At 40.2% G+C, this 16,196-nt stretch overlaps 1 protein-coding gene across 3 annotated transcripts in view; it reads right to left on the bottom strand.

Moving 5' to 3' along the window:
- Positions 1 to 16,196, bottom strand: part of NOX4 (NADPH oxidase 4) — a 107,215-nt gene that overhangs the window by 45,624 nt on the left and 45,395 nt on the right. For all 3 annotated transcript variants that reach the window (XM_074168689.1, XM_074168707.1, XM_074168698.1), the window contains exon 12: positions 15,160 to 15,220. In XM_074168689.1, coding sequence (XP_074024790.1) covers positions 15,160 to 15,220 — 61 coding nt within the window. The remainder of the gene's footprint in view (positions 1 to 15,159; positions 15,221 to 16,196) is intronic.

The raw sequence follows: 16,196 nt of genomic DNA, 5'->3' as shown, positions 1-16,196 counted from the left end.
GCCATGACAGTAGAGTTCATTCCACAGCTCAGCACTTACAAAGTGCTACAATAAAATAGGGTTTAGAAACAATCCTAAAAGCTAACTTTAACTTTAAAAAATATCTGGGTTAATACATGCTCTGAAGCAAATGTTATTTACACAAAATGTTTTAGTACTGAGTTCTACCATTCCAGCACTGTAAAGCTCCAGAGGGTATACCTTAAAAAGCTGAGCAAAGTTACAGGCTGTACTGTTTCACAGCAAGAGCCCCCTACCCTAATATCTTGCTTCACATTCAGACACCTGTGGAAGAACCAGCACAGGACAAATCCTTCTGCTGTTACCTTCCAAGCCACTAACCGTTTCTACCTCAGGAGATCTCCTGAGCCTAAGGTAATTCGTCTTAAGAAATGCCTTGATTTCTCTTTAAAATATTTGCCCAGTCCCCCATGGAAACCTCCTGATCTATCCCAAAGCCTCTGACAAGGAGTTCCTACTACACGGAGATCCATCATCTTATGTTTGCTCTGAAATAGTGTCTTACTGACCATATTTGGTGGCCAAAAGTTCTGATACTGGCAGAAACTGTGAATAGTCATGCCCTACCCACTCACTCTTCCAACGTTATGCATGATTTTGTAGACTGCCACTAAATTCCCCTAAATTCTCTCTTTTCCAGGCTAAAGAGTCCCTGCGTACTCAGTCGTCCCATAGAAGTCGTACTCAGCATGGAAGCCTTTCTCTGCTTTTGACCACCTTTGTCATTCCTTCCTGAAGCCTGTCTGGTACCCTGGCTGAGAGATCAGGACCAGACCTGCACACAGGATTCACCACAGGAACACCCAGCTGCACAGTGATCTTTTCTGCTTTACTCTCTACTCTCCTCCTAATAATTTTTCTCCTTAGTGCTGCTGAGCACTGAGCTGATGTCTTCATGGAAATAATTATCATGACTCCAAAGTGTTACTCTTGGGCTGTCACGGTCATATCATCTCCAGCCATGTGTATTAGTTTGTCACCAAATATATCAACCATCAGTACGTACCCTCATGCATACATGCACTGGTATTTTTAGCCAGGTCTATAAATAGGTTTGTAAGTGTAACATATTTTGTACATTTGAACAAGCTACAAGAACTTTTCATTAAACATATTTAAATGGCCACCACAAAATAATGGCGTTAATCCGATCCAACACTAAAATTCTGTATCATAACACAACCACCACTAGTCATTGGGAACTCATTTGCGGGCTTTTTTCTATTCATATTTGGTATCAGTTGAGACCATAAGCATGGGATCATTTCACTCTCTTACTAATACTTGCACAGCTTTGTTATTACACTCAAATATGCAAATAAGTTACCGTATAATAACTTTGCAGCATCACAGAATAGTTGAGGGCGGAAGGGTTCTCTGAAGATTGTGTAGTCCAATCCCCCTTCTCTGAGCAGAGTCAGCAAGACCAGGTTGCTCAGGGCCATGTTCAGTTGAGTTTTGAATATCTCCAAGGATGGAGACTCCCTAACTTCCCTGAGCAACCTGCTCCTGTGCCTGACCACACTTCCAGTGGAAAAGTTTTTTTTTAAACTTAAAAGGAATTTCCTGTATTTCAATTTGTGCCTATTGCCTCTTGTTCTGCTACTGGGCAGTATGGAGAAGAGTTTAGTTCCCTCTGCTTTATTCCCTTCCAGGTAAGAGCACGTAGGACAAAAGATTTTGGAGGGAACAACCATGTGCCATGAGACTTGGATTTAAGTTCTAATGAACCCTTCCTTGTGCAACATAAGGAGCGATTTAAGGCTGATAAGATTGTATTTTATCTTCAGTCGCTGTTTTTGTGGGTGGGTGACACACAAAATGCTTTACACTCAAAACACACAACAGGCCACTCTTGTACAAAGCACTCCTGCTCCATTACAACAGAACAGGGGGGAAGCCCCAGCAGATTTTGGCCTAGCAAAGGATACCCTATAAAGACATCACTGCCAAGTACGTTCTAGTTCTTTGTGCCAACTCCTTTCTTAAAAGTCACCCTAAATTTCAATAACTGAGATAATCAGCAGATCTGCTTATGGGAAGAACATCTGCTTATGGGAAGAACATTTGCTTATCAGTATCAATATTGGTGCTGTTTCCATTGATTGCCACCTCCGGATAAAACTGCAAACCCACATTGGTTTGAGGAGATGGACGCAGTAGGTTAAGAGGCGACTGTCCCAAGAGGTGATAAACCCGCAGTCAGGACACTGCCCTGCTGTGGGCTTCCTACGTGCTGGGCAGGGGAGATGCTGGCTTCTCTTATTGGGGTGGAGATGGGAGGGGAAGGAAACACGCTAAAGAAAAAAGAGTTTGAGTTGCAAAAGAGAGCAGAAGTTTCCTTGTTAATGCACCCTCACTCCCTGTCTTGTAATATAAGGTAGTGGTGAGATTGCCCAGCCCTCTTCCCTCCAACTGCAGCTGTGAATGGTGTTGCTAATCACCGAGGCTTAATCGACATTAGTAAGGTCATTAAGCATAACTTTTACTTCCTCACAGCTACGTTATGTGAATACCCACAATGAAGGTGCAAAGTTCTCTGTGCTGAGGGCCAGAGAGAAAGCTGGAATACACTGAATTCTTAAAGACAGTGTTCAGACAAAACAGTACTGATATACACCCCGGGGGGAAATGCCTGTCCAGCCAACCTCTTAGCTAGACTAAAATGCTAGAAATAACAGTAATAAGGCTCCAAATAAGAAACAAAAGACGAAGTAGGGTATTAAGGGTCTCCATTTATATATAAAAGTAATTTCTCCTGTGTTTTCAGCTGCCTGTGTCTTTCAGAGAACACATACAAGTTCTTCTCTAAAAGCACTCCTAGCACTAGTTGTGCTGAAGCATAACACAGGATAAAGCAATCAGAGCTCAGCTGGACCCTATTTTCTATATAAATTTTGCTGGTCAACCGGGGATGATCCACTGGGAAGAAATGCACATTTTTTTCGGAAGATCTAATCACATCTGAGGCTCCATTTCTTATAACATCTCTCAAAGGGCAATATCAAAACCTTAGCAGGAAATCATTTGAATGACTGGCAAATGAAATGAGCCATTAGATATTGTTTTTCTCTTTTTTTTTTTTTTTATAGGTGATAAAATATAATGCACACAAGTGTATCAGGAAATGTATCAAAAGTTTGGTTTAATTTCACCCTGCAGTGAGCAATTCTGTTATTTCTTCTTACATCTGAATTAGAAAAGTCATTCTTGAGAACTTAAGCCAGCCCACTCCCTGAATACAAACTACTATATATAACCTTCTCTGCGTAGTTTTCATTTACTCTTAATTAATACTTTCTTAAAAATACATACATTTGCTGACTTAGCACTAGCTCATGTGTAGATTCTCCTTAAAATATATTGTGGGATTTTCTACTGGATTGTCATCTCCATCTTTTAACTATCATGATGTTATGAATGTAATGAAATAATAAATAGACATGTTTTTACATGACAGAAAGTCTGTTACTGCTCAAGTCAACAAAAAAAAAAAAAAAAAAAAAAAAAAAAAAGTAGTCTCAGCCCTGAACGGAGAGAAAAGCTTGAAAATGTTACTATGTAATACTACATTGTCAACTGCTTTCTAGAACAAAGAAAACCAGTGATTTAACATGATTTAGGTCACACAGTTCCTCACATCATTGTAAGGAAATGGTTTGTCATGTACTTTTCTGAAAAAGTGATTTTGCCAATTTTTGTAACTATAAGCTGTCATTAAATATCTCTGTTTTGATTATTTTAGTTACTAGTCACGACCTGGCATATAGCAATGCATTGGTGTACCATCACAAATTCAGCAATACCGAACAGTGCAGAAATTATAAAACCTTCTTCATGCAGAAATGGCACATGCTGGTACGTATTTATTGGATGTATGGGAGACTTTTAAAGAAACATTATTTCTAAACAAATTTTTGGATTAATGAAATCCTGCTTTATTTGGAAACGGCACTGAGAAAATTTCATTTGCCATGCTTGTTAATAATGGGGCACTATTAGCATAATCCCCTCAACCCACTAAAAATACAAACATCAAATAACAGATATTATAAAAATGTCTTCCTTTAGTTGTAAATTTGCCTTTTTCAAGCCAGTCACAGTTAAGCTCAAGAGACACTCGGCTAACACAGTGTAAGTGAAATCCTTGAGGGAAAGCCCTGTGCCGTCAGGCTGGCACCAGCCACTTGGCAAAGCTCAGCAAAGCATCACAGCTTCAGCTTTGAAAATGTGCGTGGGTGTCTGCGGCATTTTCCTTGAGGAAATGGCACTTACAGTGTGCTTAATGAATAAGGGAATATGTTAAATTTATGGGAAAAGATAGTCCTTAAAACTGCTTATCAGAATGAAGAGCACAAACTGCCCACTGATTTATTTTCATTTCACATAACACAAGGAGGCTTCTCGGGCTGTAGGTGTGCTACTTATCATCAAGAGTACAGTAAAATCATCACAGCAGTCGTTTCAGCAAAACTCAAAATAGCCAATAATCTCTGAAGCTCCTCCTCTCCCCAAAATCCCCCTTCAATACTGAAACATTTGTCAACAGCCCTCGGTAACCTCCCACTGAGTCCCCCCTTATCCAACACACAGTAAAACACAAATGTGCCTATTTGGATTCACAGACCTTCCAGGCTCTCTCCCCAGCAGAGAAGCATTCTCTCTCTTACTCATCATCATGGTACTTACTACAGCATAGCTTAAAATTTTCTGGTTTCAGGTAAGTCACAAATCAAAGCAGTCTTCCACTGTTTATCAGCTTCTACATACAGAACAGGGTCCCTTCAAATTACTAAAAACACAGTGATGCTTTACATAAAACATTGTCCAAATTTTACTCCTTCAAGACGGTCAAACATTTTAAATCAAAATGTTTTTTTATCTAGGATATTGATATTTTAAGAGAAAAAAAACCCAACACATTAAAATGTAAAAAACCCCACCCAAATTCTGAAAGTGGAGGGACGTGTGTGGGCATATATATATAAATAAAATGCAGCTCCTCGTGTAAGTCACAGTGGTGTTTTTTTCACGTGCCCATCTCTTTTCCCAGTCAGAATTGCCAGCCGGACTGTATCTGCCCCGATGCAAGCGCTTTCTCTCTCCAGGAGAGAGTGAGACGACAGCACATTACAGCAAATATACCCTAAATTTGGAACGCAGCCAAGAGAAGATAAAGAAAGCTGGAGACACACAAATCCTAAGAGGCAGTGGGGAGAGCATTTACAAGTGGTATTTTTGGCTTTCAGACAGTATTTTTTTACCAAATGAACTTTTTGAGAAACAAGTAATATTTCTCATGGAAAAGGTAAATCAAGTTAAAAAAAAAACAACGGGGGGAGGGGGAGATTCTTCTATTCATTTACTAGGCAATTTTATTGCTCATATTCCTCAAGGAAAAAAAAATTGCTTTAAAAAGTAACAGAGAATGTTATTTCATTCCCTGCTCTTTGCTTTGGCTTTGCTGCCTCTTTGTCAAACCTGCTGAAGGCAGTGCCTGCCTAAAAGACAACCTGCTTTTTCTGGCTGTTTCAGCTATCTAATAAAAGATATTACCTCTCCCTACAAAACTTGCCTCTCATGGAATATTATTTCATTATAGCGTACTTTCATCTAATCTGCTACAAATGTCACAAACTATACAAATAAGAAGTATCATGATATCCTTTTTGAAACAAGCTCTGTCACTTCATCCCCTTTCTGAGCAAAAAAAAGCGCTTTAAATAAAGAAGAAAAGGAGGCAGAAGAACATGCCTGAGCTGCAGAAATGTGGGTTATAATGTCAGTGAAACAAAATACACACTGCACCCTGCCCATCAGCTGCTGCGCTTCATACCAAAGCACCGGTTATTGCTGTCACGGCACACTCCTCTACCCCGCCAACCCCAACGGGCAAGGCTAAAATCCCATTCACAATTTGGAAAGCAATTTCCAGGCTATGAATTTCCTCCTACAGTTTCTCTTCACAGTATTTAGCTAATACTGAGATAATTCACCTCATTAAGAAACGCCAGTTCAGCACGTAGCACCCGCCATTTCAAACTTCACTCAAAATTTGGACGCACTAGCAATTAATTCACCTTGCAGTGTCTCGCGTATTTAAGGCATTTCTGCCTCACCGCCTTTTGAAATTTCAAAACCTGATAAAAAGAAAAAAAATGGGGTTTAATTACAAATTAATTTAGTGGAGTGACCACTCGCAAAAGGATGTCTTTATATTAAAAAACAGATTGCACTGGCGGTCTGACTCCGTTCCCATTAGGAACTTGCCCCCACATCTGTGTTCTGCACTGCAGTATCCACTTTTTTGAGGCATGGGACCAAAAGGTTAATAGACCACTAGAGAGCTGTGATAAGCATGTAGTGTCATGTGTGGTTTAAATTCATATAAAGTGTGTATCCATAAACATTTTAAACTAAACTTTTCTAATCTTTTTATAGCAGATACCAAAATATCTATTTTGACAAGCTGTGGGAACCTGCTGTTGGCCCATTGTCACAACACGGGGATTTCAGTGCAGGTTCTGAGGTTTGGTTTGGTTTGCTTCTTTAAAGGAAGAAGTAACACTTTTGTGGCTGTCACATACCCATTTTTTTTTACAGGAATCCCATTTTTGCAGTTGACAACTACATAGTTTGTTGCTGGTAGGCTTTTATTAATAATATTTATGATTTAATGGCACTGATATCCAGGGGAGGACTGGGGCAGAGAAGAGCTGTGGCTACAAGATGCCCCTCAAACCTTTGATCACCGACTGTCTATATTTCCTTATGGTGAAACCCAAATTCTCCATCTAGTGCTTGATGCATTGGGGAAACAACGCATACACAAAAGTCAAAGGACTGGATGGAGCCACATCAGGTGTGTGTGGCACAGGAATGGAAAACTGGGTTGCAAGGGGCTGTAGAGAATCAATGGTAAAATCTGGGATTTAAGATTTGCTTCACATGAACTAGGCCAGCACTGATTTTAATGCATCTTGGAATAGAAAGAGATTTTGGAACAGACAGTTGGTGTTTCAAGGGAGTTTTAAGTCTGGGGTGACGACACACAGCTGGCGAAAAGCAGAGTAAATATGGAAACTTATGGAATGAAGAAAAAAAAATACAATAAAGGAGATGGGATATCCTAACTAGAACTTTAACACTAGTATCACGCCAACAAGGAGCTATAAAATATTTGCTGTGTAAATAGGGTGAAAATGTCATTTGACCACATTATTTGATCATGATGACATTTGCAAAGTTGTGGGAGTTTTGATTAACTCCCGGAGAGTTAACTGCTGAGCACAGAATAAATTCTGAGCAAGTGACGGCCTCTCTCCCTTCCGACCCAAGCTTAGACAAAGCATCTGTCTCTGCAGACAGGTAGGAGAGACCAAGGAATAAAGAGCAATACAAGGTAGTACAAAAGATAGTCTTCTGAAGAGCCCAGCTACCACCACTGCTGGTGGTCTTTATGGCAAAAGAGAGCTACACTTTAAATCATACCACAGCCCAAATCAATGATGAGACCTCTACTGAAAAGCAAGCCCACTTCTGTATTTAAAAGGAATGTTAGAAGTGGAGAGTGTGCAGAAAGCAAAGAGCTAGACAAATGCAAGGTTTCAAAACTTGAACTTAGTACAACAGATCAACCAAAAAGAAGGTTCAAAGGTGCCATGCTAATTTTCTGTAAGTCTTTGCAAATAAAGAAGCAACGACTAAAATGCACACATATTTTCCAGTGGTGGATCTTGCCCTGAAATGAGGGAGTAAAGGGGTAAAAAAAAAATAATCAAAAAACCAAAACCAAACCAAACCAAAACAAATAATAAAAACCCCACTAAATTATGACATTGTCTCAAAGTTGAGCTTCATTTTCACAAACAGCACAGAAAGAGCCCATGGACATCCAAAGGTTAAAGCTAAAAAAACCTGCAGACTGTTTTAATCCCAAGTTTTGGTTTATGTTAACCTCTGTATAGAAATTATTCTAAGAACATCCTGTAAAGACAACAACCGTCCCTTCTGATCATAAAGTTTATAAATAGTAACAGTTCCTGCAGAAGCTTTTCTTATATTTTTAATGTTCAAAATTTGAAGTTTGTTTTTCCTAATTAACTATAGCACTTTTACAACCTGTTAGAAAACGATCCTGAAAAGAAACCTTTCAAACCTACTTTTAAGAGATTTTAACTAGCAATTGTTAGTTCAACTGTGGTAAATCATAAATCCAAGTCTGAAGTGTGTCTGCTTTTTTCTTCTGTCCCTAAGGAGGAAGTTTCAACGAACTGGGAACAAAACAATATGACATTTGGTAGGGACTCCTCAACAAAACTTGAGTGGCATCTAGGGGAGTCCACTGCTGCCCCCAGGGAAGTGCAGCCATGCATGAAGATCTGGCGTTTTGATGTGAACTCTCAAATTTCTCTAGAAACCATTACACACCTGAGCTTGTTAAAGGTGCTCACACAAAGGAACCAGAAAGTCCAGCCAGACTTTGTATATTCATTGCCTGAAGCAGCTGTGTACCTCTGCACAGGCACTGCTGCAACAATGGGACTTCCCCAAGCATCCCTAAGCAAAGATTAACAGAAAAATGGTGAAACTAAGCAAAGATCTGCTTCCTTAAGCAAAGATTAACAGAAAAAATGGTGAAACTAAGCAAAGATTTTCTTCCCTAAGCAAAGATTAACAGGAAAATGGTGAAATGCAGAACTTAGGACAGCAACTTTGCCTTCTTACATAGGCAAACACAACATAAAAACAGTGATTACAAAACCAGAAATTTGCCTGGTAGTCCACTCAGATACATGCCCTAGAGCTTTTTTACCTTGTGACTCTATTTTTAGAGGGTAGCTTTTTGCTTTTTTTTTTCACCATCAGCTGCTACATGTTAATGTGCTCCACAGGTTTCATTCCTGTAGTTCATAAGGGTACTTAAAACATCTGAGGCACGGCAAGGAATCCTTCAACCTTGTATTCTTGGATCAGTTTTTAACTATAGCAACATCCACACATCCTGTGTATATTGTATCAAAGGCTAAAAATAACTTACATCATTCAGCCATGTCATTTTCCATTATTACACAACTAAAAAGAGCCTGGGATATGCAAAAATGTGGAAGTTTACAAATAACAGGATTCATGAAGAAAAGACTTCAGAGTAGGAGAAAATTTCCTTAAAGGCAACTTTCTCACCTAAAAATCTTTTTTCTCTGTAGAGGTAAAACTCACTAACTGCTCAAATCGGAGTTGACTCAAATTACACTGGTTTTGGTACTAAGTCAGCTGGAGTTCAACTGATGTAAAACAATCCAGGTCTGGAGCCAAAAATTCAGATGTGTTCACCTTCAGCATTAATTCTTTAATCAGAGGAAAGGGGTTTTCAGCTTTGAGCCAGCAAACTAAATCTGTTCTCTTTCTTTTGCTCCATTCTCTTAATCCTGTCTTTTATTGAACTTGTTTGCAGTCATAAATAAGATAATGAATGAACGTTAATCGCAATGAAGAATAAAAATAGAACTCCTTACGGCACACTTTGGCTAGTTATATTGTTAAGGTATTTTAACTTCCCAGTAATGTAACAGTATTATTTTTATTACTGGTGTCAAATTATATCAAAAGAAACACAATTAAACCTTTTTAGCGCTCAATTCTGATATCTTCCTCAGAAGTGTAAGTAGGATTCACTGACTAAGAATCAATAAAATCTAACAGGGGAAAATAACATCTAACCCATCTCTGTCTTCAGCTTCCAAAACCACAAGTTGATTTTGCTGGAACAACCAACAGTACCACATCATTAACGCCTTTACACGCTGCCAGGAATCCCATGGAATAACTAAACACAACAAAATACATGTTACTATGGAATGGAAAAGGCCCAAATCAAACAGAGCTTGAGGTAATAGCAAAAGACTTGACCAACCGTTCATCACCAGTGACTAAATATTTTAAAAGAAACTCAGTAGCAGCTATAGTGATCCTGGGACAACCTTGTCACATCCTGCAGGCAGACTTTGTCATCTTATTAATCCTTCTTGTCATCTTCTGCTTCACACGTTCCTCCAGTCTGAATCAAGATCTCCTAAGAATATAGTAGATACTGTCTGAATGATCCACTACTCCAATATCTCTAAAACTGTCCCCGGGGTTACTGAAAATTAAATATTGCCTCTTTGCTAGTTCTTACGCTTGCTGAAAAATTCCAGCAAAGTGCAGCAATGCAGAGCAAGCCTTGGGATGCTTCAGGCACTCACTAAACCAGGAGCTGCAAGGGCTTAACAAGGTCACGTAAATACTCCTGAACAATTTGACAAACTCTCCCAGCCCAGCAAGTTTAGATCATTCTTCCTTCAGAGCCACTCAAAAGGTATGTTTATTTTCTTCTAGTAAGCATGCAAAAAATCCTTAGTCAGCCTCCAAAACCCCAAACAACTGCCTTAAAATTTTTGTCTGTTTAAAACTAAAAAATCTGGGGTGTGTACTCTTTGTTGACTGAGGTTTTAGTCCACAGGGAGTTAAACAAGATTCATGCTTTCATACATTTGCCATGTTCTGGAAAATTGTTGTTTTTAACTAATTTTTTTTTTTTTCCCTGAAACTTCCTGCTCCAAGTCTGGACCTTCCAGGAAAAGGACTATGACAGTATCTGACAAAAATACGCATCATACCATGTCAGATTCAAAATAAGGTACTCGGTCCCTAAATGACCTAGTGACCTTGTCTATCCTCATCTCTAGCAGGAAGAATTTAGCAAAGATAGGCATTTTCTCACAAGACCTAGAGTTTACTAGGGTGAGCAGATCGGTACCCCATGATCTGTCTGTTCTGGCTCTAGTTGGAGAGTTCCCACACGCATCACCTCCTGCTGCCATGGCATTTGGTAACCTATAGGACAGAAGTTTCAGGTTCAATGGGTGTTATTAAAGCACTCTTAGGGCACCCCCACAGTAAATACCATGCAGTTCAGAATGGTGGACAGGCCTTGCGGATGTCTCTAGGACCACACACAACCACACAGCAGGAGGATGTCACTACAAGATAAAAATTACTGTAGAGCGCAGAACAGCAGCAGTGTTTTAAACAGGGTCCCACATCAATTTGTACCAGCACCACACTGCAACATAACAGTGATGTTTTATTGCCTTAAGGCATGCAGTTCACCTTAACACCTCTGAGTGCTCTGTATTTGTTTTCCGCCAAAACATGCGGCATGGCTTCAGAAGTCTGTTATTTCAGCATCATCAATATCACTTTCTGTCTCGCACCCTGAAATTTGTCTAGTGAATGAGACACATTGTCTTGATACACTGCCGTGTGGTTTTTTTCACTGCTGTCAAGTGGTTGGACACGAAGCATGGCCCGTGGCCTCTCTTTTTGCCTCTGGAGGTGCTAGATGAAATGTCAGCTTTAAAACTAAACAAGCAGTAGTACTTGAGGCAGCAGCAAGGACAGAGGAAGCATAAGGCTGATAGATGACAACGCTGAGGACAAACCAAGCAGTAAGTGGGACAAAAAAACTTTCAAAAAACCCTTTTGTAAATACTAACAACAATTTTTTCAAAGCTGAAGGAGAAATAGGTGACCACAGAGATATGAGAGAAGCAGAACAAAACAGGTTTAGAAAGGACGCTAGTAACAAGATTAGCTTATTGGCTAATCCATGGATCTCCCTGCTCTCATCCATGCATGAGCCATTGCAGGGACTGCAATGTTACTGTAGGAAAGTTGCCACCCACCGGCTCAGCTGCAGTAAATGCCAGGCTGCGACAGAGGAATACACGCTGACTTAGCTCTGAGCCACCAGGCTAACCCAACCTGCAGGGCTTCACGTTTGCAATTACCACAGATCAGCCACTCTAAACCCATCGTAACTTGGGTGTCTAAGTCCTCACAGGCTAACTAAGCTGTGGTCTACAGTGAGGCACTGAAACAGGTTGCCCAGAGAAGTTGTGGATGTCCCATCCCTGGAGGTGTTCAAGACCAGGCTGGATGGGGCTTTGAGCAACCTGCTCTAGTGGAGGTGTCCCTGCCCACGGGAGGGGGGTTGGAATTCAATGATCTTTAATGACCCCTCCAACCCGAACCATTCTATGATTCTATAGGTTACACCTCTGTAATAAGACAAAATAATGGCATTAATAGTACGAGCCATCACAATGCCACAAAACATTTTGTTAACATAACAGGTGCTGACTCACGTAGTCACTTGTCAAAACAAGGATAGTAACTACATTATCAAACATTATCACAAACCCGTTCTTTAGGGAGGTCTATAATAGCTGTTCCACTATTCACGATACCCAGTGCACAGGGCAAAAGATGGAAAAATCATGTCAGGAACCTTTACATGGAAAAAATCACAACTAATTGTCAATTAACTAAACTACCTACCTCTGAGGTAGCGATGTATGTATCTAGACCCTCTTTATAATGAATGAAGAGAAAAAGGCATGCTTGGGGCTTGGCTCATCTTGTCCTAAATTAGACACATAAAAAGGGAGCCATGGGAAGTATTTCAGGTGAACTTATCTGCTACACGGGCATCTGAGGGCACATTACAGCAATACCAGTGCCTGCTTGTCCCTGCTTTCTGTGATGAACACAAAAGCTGAGCACAACACAGTTACTACTACCACCATAACACCGATGAGAAATGAAAGAGCTCAGATTTGTATCATAAATTTATCTAATGGGTCCCGCTGACTACCTAATGGGAGGGAATGTTGTGCCTTTATCCAAATCTGCTTCTGAGAAGGCCAGGTTCTCAGCTCATCTAAGCTCAGATAGCACCATTTGACTTCAATAGAGCAAGAAATACATCACTTAGGGGTCCAGATTACTGTTTGGTTTGCTAAGGCCTCAGCCCTTCCATTTCTGAGGTTTCTTCCTCTCTTCCCTACTTTTTCTGTCCTATGTTTTTCATTATTCAAATCATTGCTTTAAAAAGCAAATAACATTATTGCCTGAAAATCTACTAAATATTTACAAAAAATTATGCAAAAAATTATTTCTAGAGTGACTGCCTTTTTCAGAAGCAGCTTCTTGCGGCTTCTGCTATTGGATATCTAAAATGATATGCACTGGGATATGGGCAAGAAATTACTTTCCATTAACAGCAACTTCTCATCAGAAGCTGACAATTCTATTCCCCCTTATCTTTTCTCTTGACATGCAGTTGCTTTCCCAACCTACAATCCAAAGTCACTAAGGCCATGAGGTATTCTATTCAGTTTTCAAAACATGAGACTCAATGTCAGAGACTTGACCTGAAACATAACTTGCAGAATTGGTTTGCCAGCAGCGTGTATTCCTCCTCAAGTCCTTACAGCTAATGGCAGGAAATTGTTCCTTCACCGACCACATCTCCCAGGAGAAGGCAGCAGAAGCTGAAGCCAGCAAGAGGAGAAATATCTCAGACTAACTGGTTCTTCTCTGCATTTCGCAGCATATCTGCACTCTTCTTGCATCCTTTTAATTTAGGCTTGTAATTAAGTTCTCTGAAATAAATTGTTAACTCTCTTTGGTGTCAGACATAAACTCTCAGGAATATGAAAATGTGTTACAAAAGAGAATTTGCATAAATAGGATAAAGACTGAGAGAGTAGGTCATGAGAAGAGTTCAAATGACAGTATGTCACATAAAAACTCCTCCAGCCCAATATCCTGTCTGCAGAAGTACCCATTAGAGCACGCTTAAGGAAGATTATAAGGAATGTGGCGAATATAATAATCCTTCCTCAGTCAGCGGATTAGAGACCATTAATTGTCACAGGACTTAAGGGACCAAATGAGAACAGGGCTCCATGGCACCAGATGTGGCATAAAGGGTTGAGTAAACTGTCTGTTTCTTGACAGCGCATTTGACCCTGGGAGAGATATCCCTGTTTAGCAAAAGTAATAGAACAAATGGTTTCTGTAATGTGACAGTGTCCTGAATGTCACACAGTCCTACCTAGGCAGACCTGTCTCTCAATGGAGAATATAGATACTGAGTTGGGAGAATATTTAAAGGCTAACAGAGAGCAATTCATGCCACAGAAGCAATCAGAAATTTTCAAAGATGCCATTCTTTAGAAAACTCATTTAGCCAGTACTTCCCCACCCGACTTGTTCCAATAGACTACTGTTCTCTCCCAGGTAGGAATGATGCTTAACAACAAAAGAGCCATCATAACGGAGCAAACCAGAGGCTAACTAGGCCCATAATCTGGCTCTGTCTGGCCAAAATCCTATACTTGAAGCAAGAACAGAAAATCAGGGCGATTATGGAGCATATGTGCATATGGCATTGCCCTCCCAATCTTTGCCTATCAAAGTTTCAGCAGCTTCCACAGCCAACATGCAGCACGACCGACAAGTTCAACAGACATTCATGGACTTATTCTCTTCAGATTGGTCTAATCCCTTTTAGGGCAACAAGCTCATTTGACTCAGTTCCACAAAACCATGAGACGACACAATTTCACATGGAAAACACTTCTTCCTAAGACATGAACAAGATGGTGCTGTGTATTTGTCTCCCTTACAAGGAAATGCTATGCTAAGCAAGAAGAGAGTCAGCCGCCAGGGAATAATGACAACTATCACTTAAGTATACAACTGTCACCGGGAGAAACAAATTACCATTCTCCTCTGTGGGGAATCCTGGCTTACACCCCTGGTCTGGAGGACATTCAAAGAGCAATGGAAGAGCATGGAAGAACATGAAAGCAACCTGTAATCTCAGTGTACCATAGGTGCTAATTAACCTGGCAGCCATCCAGACTGCTGGCATCAAAATCCGCTTATCTAGGAGCTGCACATTTCAGCATTTCTGCAGACACTACTATGCACAGAGGCACTGCACAGGGGCAGCAGGCTACTGAAAAAATAAGAAAAAGAGGCAGGAATGGAGGAACACCAAAAATTATTGCATTACAATCAGAAGATCTGTTAGTAGTTGGAAGAACATGTTATCTGAAGAAATGTACATCTGTATAAAGCAAGGGTTGCATCAAGAGTGTAATAAAAAGAACTTTGGGAAAACAAGCATGAATGATGTCTAGTGAGAATACAGCACAATCAAGGTACAACTGTGCTGAAGCCAGAAAGGGATAACAGTTCAAGTAAAGGGATTTGTCTCTGAAAAGGAATTGTTTTTCTACATACCTGTCCAGTCTCCTACTACTTTAAGGTGGACCCCAAACGTTGCTTTGGTATCTGTAGGGCACTAAAAATATTAAATATATTAAGGACCACTTCTGAGTAACAAGAAAATAACAAAATGCATTCAAAGTACAGTTGTTAAGACAGAAGCTGGTGTAAATAGGTCGTTCCTGAGCACCCATACCAGCATCTATAGCCTTTACAAAGCAAGTCTAGCATCAGTACATTTTAGGGAGCTGAGCATGGCTTGTCTCCATTCAGTCTTAAACCTTTCTCCTGGTCACAGAGGAATTTAGGATGGGCCTGACTGACAGTGTGATTTGGAACAGCCACTTCACTAAGCGTTACTGAGCAACAATACCAACTGAGGATACAACAGTACAGAAATGCTCCCTCTAGTATTGACACTTATCATTCAAAATCAGGAACTGCCCCATCCCTCCTAAATGAAGGCATTTAAGAGACTTCTGGTTCTTGAATGTCAGGGCACCTATTTTCAAGCTGGTCATTCTCACACAACTGACACTTTCTTCTAAATGGAAACAGAGATTTTGCTGCACTTCACAAGAGCTTAGAGTTTGCAAAGGAAAAACACCAGATTGCATGCCACATCATAAAATCACTTTGCAACCTCTATTCTCTGCACCTACGCCCTCACCTTGGGGCTACTTACTTGTGACTATCAATGCAGGAATTGATATTATTTACAATCTTATCCAACCCATGATATCTAGAAACCTCAGGTCAAGCCATGTCAAAGGTCTAAGGAACCCCCTCAGTTTCGTTCATTGTTAGCTACAGGGAGATTTCAAATGCACTGTCTGGACAGGTTTTGCAGGTACACCAAGTGATTTCACACATAAATAGGACAAGCAACTACTCCTCAAGAAAAGATTCTTCACTTTCCTTCTGTAAATCAACACCATCGGGGTTTTTTTGATAGAAGATATTACTACTGAGTTTTGATGCCTTTCTTAGAAGGCATCTGTTAACAATTGATCCAAACTCCATCATTAATCCAACACCCAACAATAACATTC

This window comes from Numenius arquata, chromosome 1 (assembly GCF_964106895.1).
Source record: "Numenius arquata chromosome 1, bNumArq3.hap1.1, whole genome shotgun sequence".
NCBI classification, from domain to species: domain Eukaryota; kingdom Metazoa; phylum Chordata; class Aves; order Charadriiformes; family Scolopacidae; genus Numenius; species Numenius arquata.
Note: the sequence above shows the minus strand (reverse complement) of the source record. Positions and strands in the feature narration are given on the sequence as shown.